Below are 13,414 nucleotides of genomic sequence, written 5' to 3'. Positions count from 1 at the left end.
TTTTTTTTAATAACTTGATGTAGGGGTAGACTCTTCTAAACTGTATTACTTTGGTGGTACCCCCTAAAATCATTCCATTTTACTTTTATAAATTTATATTTAAAAAAATAAACATTTTTTTCCAATAAGTTATAAAGGTTAAGCGAAGACAAAGAGGGTTTGAGTAGAAAGAGGTTGCCCTGGTAGAAAAAAACAGTAAAGCATATTAGTGTATATAGACTTAGCTATGGTATAGCCCTTACCTGTTGAATTACACTTCTTTTGGAATTTTGGAATATGCATTAATATGTGTTTTGTTTTTGTTCATACTGTAACATTTCAGATGTGAAATTAATATGGAGTTACTGTATAATCTTTAGAAATAGTTGTATGGTTTTGATATTTTCATGACAAGAAAGGTTCCTTTCTAGCTTATTGAATTTGGATATAGTATGCGTGTTCAGATGAATCTAAATGCACCGATACATCGGATGGCACAGAAAAATTGTCCCTGTGTTGGAAAATGAAACTTCTTAAAATAATACTGTCTTCAGAAGTTGCACCACAACCTTCTTGAAGCATGTGAGGTTTTTATTTCCGTTGTTTAAAAATGTCTCAGATGTTATTTAGGAAAAAATAAGCCATGTCAGTGGTATATTACAAAGATCAGCCTTCCCTCCTTACTCCCTCAATGCTCATGCAGAATGAAAGTGCTCTGTTTATACAAACTTTAGAGACTTGGAAAAAGAGTAGATCCTTCCAAATACTTCCAAGTATTGTCATGCAGTATTTCCTTTCTTTGGGGAAATGTAGAGGCTTATCCCCTGACACCCGGGGAGCTGCCCTTGAAGTGAGACCACTCTTTTCAATAAACTTACACACTGTGGACTTTGTCCCTTCTTTTGAGAGGAATATGGAAGAAAGGGGTATGCTATTGGTTGGAGACCTGCCTTTGGGAATATTGCTTCTCCCATGTTTCTGTGTAATGTTTTCATGAAACGCACAGAGGTGAAAGGGTGCCATTCTCCTTCCTTAACCAGCATTCTCACAAGAACATTGCTGCCATTGCCTATCTTTTCTATGCTCCGCCTTCTCTCTCCCTACCTGCTGGGGTAAAGCTCTGCAGAAATCAGTGCTGACAGAATTGGTATTGATTTCTTGGGGTATGCATGGTGCTGAGTACTGTGTAAAATGGATCTTTCCACTCAGTATCCATTTTAAGCCGAGGCATTGCTAACACTGCATTATTCCCACAGAAAGGTTCTTTAGGTTTGGGTTTTCATGGAGGCTGGAATTATGTTGACTTCTTCTGGCATGATACTTATTTTGCTTTGTTTCTTTTAACTGAATGTTGGTTGGTTGTATTCCTTGTCTGAATTGCTTGTGTTATTGTTGTTATTATTATCTTATTTCCTTTAAATTTCCTATTCCCAGAGCACAACATGGGGCTTCCCTTTCTCCCTCAACTTTTCCTTCCTTAATCCAGTTTGAATCTTTCATCATTTATTGAGTGAGATGTTTTTTCTTATTTGCTTCTCCATCTGTTTCACCAATAACACAATAATCAGTATTTGGTTATTTTGTGCTGTTTAACATTCACTGTAATCAATGAAGAAAAAGTATTTCTACAGTGTAAAGGGAAAACAACCCACAAACAATTAGAACATCACTAAGCAGCTGGACTGTGGAAGATGCAGATGAGCATTTTGTTTTGGGAGGAAAAAGGAATGAACCTCTTAGTGCTTGCTTTTATCCTATCCTAGCTTAAAAAAAATGCTGTCTTGTAATAAATCCTGATTGTTAGGTTTTACTATCTCCTATACAGCTAATAAAAGTACCTTTGTTGTTGGGTGAAGAAAGAAATTTGTATTTAGAATTGATTGTTTGCATGTTCAAAAAAGAAAAACTTGTCCTTTCATACATTGGGCAGAAGTGGAATTAAGATGCTAGTATGGGTCATTTTATTTTTTTTTTCTGTATGTGTATTTTCCTCTCCATTGTTTTTAGGACTTTAACCTAAATTTTCTTACGTATTACATGATATATTAAGACTGATGATTTATAGGTAGTATGACGAGGATGTGCTCCCTAACTATTTGTTTTGCTCAGTTAGACCCCTTTGTGCTGAACTTTGCTGTGGTGGCCAGGATATAAGCTGCTGGGATAGGTTGTGGAGTTAAGCTTGAATGCTTGAGAAATGCTGAATCACTCATAAGGAGGGGAGAGTAGCAGAAGTTACGCATATGTGTGAAAAACGAGGTTAAACTAGAGAAATACACTTATGTAAAATGACTTGAAATAAAATTTTGTGAAGAGATTTTTGGAGAAAATCAAATTTAAGACTTCTTCACTTGTGTAGAAATGAAGAGCTGGCTAATAGAAAGTTGACTGAAGAATCCAAAATTTAAATAAGTTGCTTTCTTAGCTCTGATCTTTATTTCCTTATACTTCTGAATTTGGTGAAATGCCATGAGAAGAGGGCATGTGTGATCTAAAATGTTGGTGGAATCTCTCTCATTCATTCTTGTTTCTCCAAGAATGTTTTCTTGCTGTGAGCAGAAATGAATGTTCAGTGTGAACAGTTCACAGGCTTTGTGAAATGGTCGCTCTCCAAGGTGGACAGAGTTGCAGTGTGTGATCTATTTTCGGTGCTAAAAGAATATTTTGACTGCTCAGTGCTTGAAGACTCTCAAGTCTGTACGCCTTTGTTTCCTTAAATTAAGGCTGACTTTTCTTCTGAGGTATTGTGAAATACTAAAAAATGGGTACCTTTTTTTATAAAAGCACACTAAAGAAGCTTGTGAGAAACCTGCAACTTGCTGAATAGCTGAGTCATCTCTGTTCTGCAGTGTGTCTTTCTAAACTTCTGCAGGTGGAAGTAGCCTTTCAATAAGCTCTTGGTTGAACCAAATGACTGCTTTGATACATTTGCAGAGACTGCATATACAGATTGTAAGGACATAGGGGGAAGAGTGCAAGGGCCACAAATTGGCATGGAGAGCTAGGAGCAAATCCTTGTGATGGCCATCAGAGGGAAAACTTGTGGTTTTGAGATCACAGTTCATGGCAAACATAACAAATTTTGAGTGGAAAATGGCTTGAATTAAATTATAAGTCATAAAGAAGCAACATATTTTTTCTTCATCATTCTGAGTTCTTAGTATAATTTTGGAAAAGGGATATTATGACACTAATGACTGAAAGAAACATGTAACAGTAATATTGTAATATGTAAAATGGTGAAGACAGTTCTATCCTCAAAAAGGTCTATTAATCTTGTGCCATTTTTCTTGGGATTTCTTTGGTTGCTTCTGTTCAGCTCAGATGTTAGTAAAGACTTAATGCTGTATTTTCTGCTGTTTCCCTGTTTGAAAGGCTGAGATACCAGTAAGTCGGTTTCTGAGACTTGGTTTCTTTCTTGATATGTAGCATGCCCAACTTGAAAGAGGCAACCTCAAGATGAAAGGAAAGCAACTTTGTCACAGCCATAGCAAAGGAGATGGTATTGAGGAAAAAACAGACCTGTTTTGTAAAACTCAAAAGAATATGTATGGTTAATAATCTCTGAAAAGATGGCATTGTGTGAGGTGTTACTGAAATACAGAGAGAAGTCATATGCATTAATTACTATATTTCCTTTGCCTGTCTTATGATAAAGTCTTTGCTTTAAATCCTCTTGTAATGAAAACATTACAGTCCCCATTTAAATAATCAAATTAAGGAATGAACTTTATGTAGCTTACATATGAGTTTAATAGACTGTCAGGGAGTCTTTATCAGTCTTTCAGCTGACAGTTGCATTTTTGTCAGAATTTTCAATGCTGCAGCTTCAGTTTATAGTACCTGCAAGTGGATGATGACATGTGCGTTCTTTTGATTCTATACTGAGTTTATATTAATACAAAGGGCTTACTTGCACTAGTTACTGACAGTAGGGTTAAAACTGGTATTCTTATCTTCTTCTGAGGGTGGGACATCTGCCTTATCCAAACTTCTCAAGTATGAGGGCTGCTCCAAAAGTAATACCTCCTATTTTATTGTGTTGGCCTGTTACCTCAGGCAGATGTTGATGGTATAGCAGTAGAGGATGAACCTTCCTGTAAATGTTCTGCTATGCTTTGTTGCCATGTGACAGATAGCAGCAGAGAGGCAATCTGACACAATGGTGTCTGACACAGAAGTGCATGTGAACCAAAGGAGTGTCACTGAATCTACACATGGAAAAAAATTGCACCGATTGACATTCATTGGTGCATTGGAATATCACGAAGTTTGCACCAGGTGGGTCCTGCAAATTCTCTCACAGGAGCAGAAAGAACATGATATGCTAGTGTGTCAGGACCTACTGAACCAGTCTGAAGCTGAAGATGACAGTTTCCTGGATCATGTCATTACTGGTAACGAGACGAGGTATTGCAACTATGAGACAGAGTCAAAACAGCAGTCATTAGAGTGGCAGTGCGTGAATTCCTCGTTAAAGAAAAGGTTCAGGATGCATCCTTCAGTGGGTACAGTGCACAGTGTCTTTGGTGACAGGAGAGAGGTGATCCTTCTGGGTTTCCTGGAACCTGGAAAAGCTATTGGCTCTGTTGAATCGCAGTGCTGACCAAGCTGAAGGCTGGAGCTTCAGAGTTAGGTCAGAGAAGGAGACAGATTTTCTCTTGGAACACAGTAACACCAGGCCCCATACCAGTTTGAAGACATGGAGCACGCTGCCCGTCTTGACTGGACTGTTCTATTACACTCACCATATAGTCCAGACTTGGTGACTTCTGACTTCCATTTGTTAGGGCTGATAAAATATGGGCTGTGTGGGCACCATTTTCCTAGCAGTGATGCCATCACAGCAGCTGTGAAACAGTGAGTCACGTCCACTGGAACAGATTCTTACAAACGTAGCTTGCAGGCTCTTGTTCATTGCTTGTGAAAATGCATGGCTGCATGGCTGTTGTGTTTTGTAGCTGAGAATTTGCTCTATTGAGCAGTGTTGCTGGGCTCTTTGTATCTGTTGTAATATCCATAGAAATGAGTAGAAGGGCACTTTTGGAGTGGCCTATGTAGATCCCCATATTTGTTTTCTAGCTGAAATATGGGTCATGATATTTCTGAAAAGGAAACGTATATGTTCTGTCTAGTATTTATAGGCAAATAGGTTCTACAGAAAAGTGATCCAAGGTATGGATACACTAGTTTGTAGAGTCTTGTTAGCAAAACCCAGAGGGGGATATGATTTTTTAGAGGCCAGTGTCAGCACTACATATGGGTAGCTGAGTATCATCATGCTGTGAGAGACTGGTGGCTTACTGCTACTGTTATCAGAAGGAAGGTCTAGATCAAGAAGTGTTTTGATCCCAAAAAATCTATCTAAACCTGATCTAGGTTTCTGATTCCAGAGTAGGGGTGTGAAGCCCTCTGCTCACCTACTAAAGTGAGAGAACTTTTGGCCCTTATTTCAGTCAGCAGAGCTATATGCAGATAAAGAGCTTATCACATGGACATTGTTATCTCTATGAATGTAGCAGAAGGCCTATAGGTAGTATGAGTCAGTTAAATAATGCTGTTATGCTTGTTTAAAGACTTGTGACAGAAGTTAGTAGTTTTGCAGTTTTTGGAGTAGTTTTACTGTGAAGGTGTCACTTCTTGTGGTGATAGTTACACAATTCCTGAAAATCTGTTAGATGGGAATGACAGACAAATGGTACTCAAGCATACTGACAAAAATGAGCTTTTGAGTTGTGACATGGATCAATGGAACTTAGACTCCAGTTACAAACTTCTAGTCCTTGCGTACCTTGAAACTTTTAGTAAGCTAATGATTGATATGAAAGAAACTGGAATTCTTTCTGTGTATGTATAGATTTTTGATGTGGAAGTGAAACAGAGATGCTGCATTGCACAAAAAGCTACAGCATTCTTGGGATGTTCCTAATATGAAGAATCTCTTTTCACAGTGACAACATGAGTAATTTGACCGTTTAGAGCAGTGAATGTTTTTTATAGTTGTTTTCTTTGTTTGGTTTTAATTCAGGTTGGGGAAGAGGGACTCCCACCATTCTTCACCTCATTCCTGTTTATTTGATCAGCAAGTCTGCTGCAGAAAAATTGTCCTGAATCTTGCTGCTTTGCAGTTGAAGTAGCCTACACCTATCAGAGCAGGCACCTCTGCAGAGATTTTACAATAATAAACATGTACAAGAGTACTTGGTTTCCTGTGTACATAAGTAAAGAATCTGCATTACAGTGGTACACAGGATGATGTATAATGTGCAAATGAAAAGAGCACCAACTTTCAGATGATAGTCTTTTCAAATGATACTTCAGGCATTGAGTTACATACTAGCTGATAGGAGAATACAGTGAAATGATTCTTGTATACACCTCATTGCAGATAATTTTCTGAAATACTTTGGTCCCATCATGATGATACACAGCAATTGTAATGGCTAGAACACCGGTGACAACTCACTGGTGCTTTTCTGTGTGCTAGCCTGTTATAGGAAAAATGTCAGCTTCAGGATGAAACAGTTTCATTATTCTTATCTGATTTCTGGCCCATAGCTTTCATACGTGGTTATACATTATTAAACTGGATGAACAAGGTCTGTATTTCACTGCAGCAGTGAAGTATTATGTTCACCTGAATTCAAAGCAGTGCTTTTGCTGAACAGCAGAGACTTAAAATCTGGTGTTCTTTTTATAACCAGTGGTTAGAGCTGAGTTTGCTGGAGAACATGCCTTACTGCAGGGTGCTGAATTACCTTGTCAGCTACTTTATAGGAATTGCTTATGTGTATGGACTTACGTGTATTGTAAGTGAAGCACAGTAATAGGTGTACAGAAGTAATTGCTTTCAGAAATAGCACTAATGTTATGTTTAATACTACTGAATGAACCTTTTTCTGGTAATACTTTCAACTGAGAATACAATCTCTTTAAGTAATTTAAGTTGCAGAAACGGTTGGTAGGTTAGAAATTTCAATGAAGAATGTTACATGTGTCACCAAATGGGTTGGGTGGACAAAATAAAGCTATAGCAGGTCAGACTGGATTCTACCAAGCTGTCCTGAAGAGCAGTCAGTAGATGTCTTGGAAGGACTATGTGGTGTAACAGTCATGAGATGCTATTGCCTGGAATGTTTTCCATCCTCTAGCAATTGCTGAGTCAGGGCCCTCTAGGAACCTGAATTTGCTGTTTGGAATTAATAGAACTTGATGGAATTCCCAATCTTTAGTTTATATGGTTTCTTTAATACATGCATTAACTTTTGGTATCTGTGATGTCTTTAGGATTTTCACAGGTTTCAAAAGCTGAAGATATAATTACCATCAAGCATTTTTGAAATGTTTTATTATTGAGTTGATACATCATCCTCCCTACTTAAGCTTTTCCTAAATTGGTTAAGTAGCTTGAAACATTGCTTGATCTTCCTGAATGTAAATATATTCAGGAGATTTAGTTATTTGGTTTATAATTGGCAATCAAAACATAGTAGTGTTAAAACCAGAAAAGTACTTTGTAGAAAACTAAGTAGTTGCTGTCTCTCTCATAGATGATGATTTAGCCTTGATACTGCTGGTGTTCTAAAGAGTGTTTTGAAAAGAACAGATATTTTCAGTCATGCTTAGTCTGTTAGGGGAGGTGGAAGAAATGCTGCACTAGGACCAAACTGAAAAGTTACTTTATTTTTTTCTAAACTAACCCTGGAAGAAATAAGTAGTCACTTTTGATATTACTTTTCTGTTCAACGTAATTTGAAGGTAATGTTTGGGATCACTTTTTGCATAAATTTAATCCTTGAAACAGACTCTCCATCAAGTCTCCTGCTTCTATTTGTACTCAAACTTTCAACCTGGTAATTCAGAGCATCTGCAAGCTCACCTTGCCAGTCCAGTGTTATTTCAGCAAATTGCTGAACTGCTGAGACAACCCCTTCATTTACAAAATAACAAAAAACAAGTAAGAAATGAACCAAAAGATCAGTGCTTGATACTGGTTCTCGTATTATTGTAGATATCAACCACCCAGCAATATTACTTTTAAATTTATTGTTTAGAGTTCTTATATATTTTAATAAAGGAAAAAAGAAAACAGGCTTTGGATGAGGGCTGCTTAATACTGAACATTTTGTTTTGTAACCATACATTTTGTGTGGATTTGTTTTTGAAGAAGCTTTGTAAAGTTTCTTAGTTGAAAGGTAAATAATAATTCTGGGGGACAAAGAGTGATAAATAACAACGGAAACACCAAAGCTGAATTTAGATGCTGTAGCAACTTTTGGAAACAGATTTTTAAATTGATGTTGAAGAATTTTGTGAAATATGAATACGTTTGCTGAGGAAAAAGAAGATGAAAATCAGTGGTACTCCATGTAGTGCAAGAATGGAAGAGGAACAGAAAGAAATTATTGTTCGTGGAAAAAATTCCAAAGGTAAACCAGAATCGCACATCTTGTGGGTTGTAAAATGTAACCTTCAGATTACCTATGCTATGCAATAAACAGCTAGAACTTTTTGTGATGTATCTGAATATTTATTGTAGTGTTTAATTACAAATTAAAATTTTAAATTAAATTTAATTAAAAGCAATATGTTTTGGTCTTTTGAGTAGAGGGCACAATATTCCAACTTTATCTAGTTACTTATTTTGTATCTTATTAGTGTATAAGTAAGCATGTTTTGATTAGAATATTATCAGTAAAGTTCAGATCTGATCTCTTTTGCCCAGCTAGAACACAGTCATCACAAAAAAGAATTCTTGGACCATCTTTTCTTTTTCTAGAAAACAGCTGAAGGTGTTTTGAATGTCTGTTGTGGCTGACATCTAAGAGTAGAAAAAAAGTGAAGTATACAGTCTATATGAGAGAAATTGAATATTTTTAAAGTTAACTGCCTATATGAGACTAGCTAATGTCATTTTGTTTGTTTTGTGTAGAATCAGTCTTCTATATATTGGTTTGGTTATAATGCCAGATATAAAGCCTTTAATTGTGAATGGATTATTTTGAAATAAGTCCTTCATAATATGTAATACGAGCTTTGCCCTGATTTTCTTGTAAGAAGGCTTTTATCAAAATGCTTTAATTATTTTGGGCCTTTTAAGGTGAATAAATGCAATAAACATAATTAAAAGAACCGTATACTGCATTACTTTGGTTTCATAGCCATTGGGCTATGACAAAACATAGATATTTATTTGAATTTGGTTGGTTGGGAAAAAATGAACATGGTTTCTGTAACTTTGTTTTTTACTGATGTTAGTCACAAATACTTACTGCATATAAAGCTCAATTATTCTTTCTGACAGCTTACAGTGTTTTGCAAAGCTCTATAGCATTGCTGTGTATTCGTGTTTACAGGCTGTACATCTGGCCCAGGCAAGTTTCCAGATTGAGGCCTTTGGTTCCAAATTCATCCTTGACCTCACTTTGAATAAGTAAGTGCACAATTTGAGGTTTCTTTCTTTCCTGTTCTAATTGTCTTCAACTTACAGCACAAGGTCAGAGCATGTGAAATTCCAGGATCTACAGAAAAGTGCTGTTGTCCAAGTTATATTAATAGAAAACAACATGTGGCCTATTTTAAGCAAGGTTGCTATTACCCTTTCTGGCATCCATAACATGCCTTTAAAACTTTGTAACCTAGGAAGGTTAATGGTGCATAAAGATGATAAATATAAATCAATAATATGGTCCTCAGAAGCCTAAACCTAATAGTGCAATTTAAAGGCGTTTAAAACTTACATTTATGTTTAAATTTGTAAAGCAGTCTTTATATTAATATATTTATATATTAATATATGTATTAATATAAAGCAGTATTTATATTAATACTAATTATATATTAATATAAAAATATTAATATACATTCAGTAATTGGATTGTTACAATTATGGATTTAAAAGCTGTAGTTCAGTTCAACTATAATTAAATTGCTGGCTGTTAAAACTTAATGCTACCAGATTTTATGGTAATTTAAAAACACCTCAGTGATTAAGAATAAAAAATAGCATTTTCTGTGTGTATTTTATGTGGAATTTTTAAAAATGTCTCATTACAACAGAAGTAGTTGCAGAATGAATGACTTTACTACCTTCTAAACCTGTATGATAGCACCATAGATCACAGTAACCTACAGTGACCAATCCTTATATGTAGCAGTGAAATGTTGATAGGTGTTACTAACTTACTTCCCATATTGCTACAATATTTCCATGCTTGCTATATTTGCAGAATGTTACAGAAAATGATATATACACCATTTGTATTTGCATCCTGCTATAGCATAGTTCAGTATGTTGGACTGTGGCTAGAGATGTTTGCTGTCATCTTTGTTGTTTCATTCACATGTCTGTCTCATATTCTGCACAACAATATCTGTATTCATTTGTGGCCACCATGTGCTTGAAGGTCTAGATGTGTACAAATGTCAGTGGCTCCATTTATAGATGGTGAACATACAGTAGCACCAGTATTGGAAAGTTGTCAATTTTCTTGTTTTTGGTGTTTGTTTTGTTCTTAGTATATCAATGAACTGTCACATAGATGTTATTTTAATTGTTCAAGTTGCCATGTGGGAATATTGCAAATATTTGTACAACTGGCTAGTTCTTAGTGATCCAGAGAATGTATTATTGTCACTATAATCATGAAGTTCCTAATGAAATGGGAGTCTCGGTGGTTTGGCTATGCTGAAGGGTACAGCCTAGAATGTATTTACCAGTAAAGTACACAGTAATTTTAGACAACTGTGGTCAAGAAAGTCGAACTTGTAATAAAGGTCAGTGTTGGTTTGGTTGTTTATATCACTTCTGCTTATGTGTCATCAGCTAAATATAGGGAACTGTTGGTCTAAAAAATGGAAGAGAGCTTTTGTGCCACTGAAAGTTTGTACTGATAAAGTTTAAGAATTACTTGGAATTACGTGGAAGTATAAAATCAATACGAAATGACAGGTAAAATAATCATTATTGCATGAAAGTGCATTTGTAACTTCTGCTGTCATTAGCTTTTCTGCACACTTATGGGAAAATACAGAAGTAACGTATAACACAGATGTGTTTTTTTGTTAAGTAATTAACAAGAAGGTTCTCAACATGATTGCTAAGTGTGGTTCTGAACTTGAATCATTTCACAGTACTTCAAAAAAATGACTGGTGGTAAGTTAGTGTAAAGGAAATTGAAGAAGATAAAAATGTAATTAATCTGTAGTATGATTTTTTCCATGGCCTGCATGCTGAGTTCCTGGAAGCTAACGTAGTTACTTTTGTATGAGATCTTATGTCCTTTACCTAGTGTAATCATTTTTTTTCATAAGTATAGCTAGATGACAGCTGAGGTAAGCTATTTCTCACATGTCCGTTCTTCTATTGGTAGTAACAGAAGTGAAATGTGTGCCAAGGATATGGATGTCAGCTCCTCAGAAAGCATATGCTGCTTTAACAGCTGGCTTGTGTCTTCAAAGAAACTAACAACCGTGAATGGCATTTCCATGGCTCTTTATTTTGCTTGTGTGTCTAAAGCCATCTCTCAACATGACTGAGGAGACAGTGAGGCAGCTCTGTAAAAGCAGTTATCTAAGACAAGCAAGGTAGCATGGAGGGAACTGCAGAAGAGGACATAGCAGACTCTACTTCATTTTTTTTCCATGACTTTGTGCATCATGTCTAATTTTTGGTTGCAGTTTGTTGCAAGTGTTCATTATTAAGTCATGCTGACATGGTGGTACTAGTCTAAATAGGCCTTCTTCTGATGTGACCGTAACTTACACAATTGTTGGGGTAAACAAATTTGTAAACCAGTTGCATTTCTGCTAACCAAAATGTGAATAGGTCAACTGACAGTCTGGTGCAGATGAGGCACAACAAATATTTTCTGAAACTCAGAGCTGCCTTTCAAAAGAAGTTTTAAGCATTCTGGCAATAGTAATGAAGGATAAAAGTTAATTTATGTGTAATTCTCCACTTTATGACTTTACTACCAGTACGAAGAACAAGGCAGATCCTTGTTAATATAGGAGCAACTGATTGTGTGTAATAGAAAAGTTATGTTAAAAATGCCTGCAGATATACTGTCCCCCTGCTGTTCTTCCCTGTTCCTCTGAATAAGATCCTGGTTGTCTGAAATTGGCAGCATACATTAAAGAATTTCTGCTTGATTGGAAGTATGTGTTCTTTTCAATGTTTGCTAATACAGACTGGTAGTAGAAATACACCTAAGTGATACAAGGTGACCTGCCTCAATATGATGCTTTTTCTTCCCAATTATGACAGGATTTCAGAAAACGAAGGAAGCTTCAGACAAAAAGCAATTATCTGTAAGCGATGCAAAGTGCATGCTAGGTAAGAAGGTGGCTAGCAAAAATCAGGAATCAAGCAGGATAGGAGCTTATTTTAAGGAGAAGATGGCTGATATTTTTCAATTGAATATATAAACAGAACATTTCCTGTGGGGAATGTTAAGTAAAAAAATGCCCTTCTAATACTTTGGTGGTTAATTTTGGCAAAAACCATCAGCAACTAGTGCTAAATACCCTGCTATAGTGCAGCTTGTGAATCAACCAACTTTAAGGTGGTAGATTGTGTCGTATTTATCAGGTGGATTGCTGACAAATTAAAATGCATTTTGTTCACAGCATGGTATTTGGGAAGTATATCATCAGTAGCAGGCCCCAGCTTTCTTCAGAGGGGATTTGCTCAGTACAGAGAATTTTATCAACACGCCTTGTATCCGGCAGGTCTGCAAGACATTAGAGTTGGAAAGTCAATGATGATGAAAGTGAATAGTCTACTGGAAAAGCCACTGTCTACTGCATGCTTTCTTTATGTATATAAATATATATAGGAATATTCTGTCATAAGAATATAATGCTGGGTATTCTATAGAACTCGGTTTACTACCTGAATGAGGAAGCCCTCTATAGCTGGAAGCAATGCAAAGCTGAAGACTGGAGAAGAACAAAACTGAATTATGAGAATGGCTCAAGCAAAATCCAGGAAAATAACACTGAATTTTGGAAAGATTCTGTGAAGGGTAGACAAAAGAACTTTTAAGTAACTCTTACATCACATGCAATGGGACAATTCTGAGGGAGAAATTCTGTAATTAAGTTACATGTGTTTGTGAGTCTGGATACAGTGAGCGACCACTCAGTGCGACTCCAACAAAATGCTGAAAGCACTGGAGAGTGGTGAAAGCAGTTTTGAAATCAGTCACGTATCATGGCTAGGAGAGGATTAAAAAAAAGAAAAAAAGAAAAGAAAAAGAAAAAAAAAAGATTTCCTTGATTTGGAAACAGGTAAATCTAGATCCTACCATTGGTTTGAGGAAACAAAATGGAAGTTGGAATTTGGAATTCCAAATGAAGCAGGAATGTCTTCAAAAATCTCACTGCAAAGAGAAAACAGTACTAGTAGTCTTAAGATTTGTATTAAAAAAAA

General features: G+C 36.1%; 1 protein-coding gene across 8 annotated transcripts in view; it reads left to right on the top strand.

Annotated features, from left to right (window-relative positions):
- Window positions 1–13,414, top strand: part of ADAM23 (ADAM metallopeptidase domain 23) — a 102,322-nt gene that overhangs the window by 39,229 nt on the left and 49,679 nt on the right. For all 8 annotated transcript variants that reach the window (XM_010713497.3, XM_019617027.2, XM_010713495.3 and 5 more), the window contains one exon: window positions 9,336–9,412. In XM_010713497.3, coding sequence (XP_010711799.1) covers window positions 9,336–9,412 — 77 coding nt within the window. The remainder of the gene's footprint in view (window positions 1–9,335; window positions 9,413–13,414) is intronic.

Source organism: Meleagris gallopavo, chromosome 7, assembly GCF_000146605.3.
Source record: "Meleagris gallopavo isolate NT-WF06-2002-E0010 breed Aviagen turkey brand Nicholas breeding stock chromosome 7, Turkey_5.1, whole genome shotgun sequence".
NCBI lineage: Eukaryota > Metazoa > Chordata > Aves > Galliformes > Phasianidae > Meleagris > Meleagris gallopavo.
Note: the sequence above shows the minus strand (reverse complement) of the source record. Positions and strands in the feature narration are given on the sequence as shown.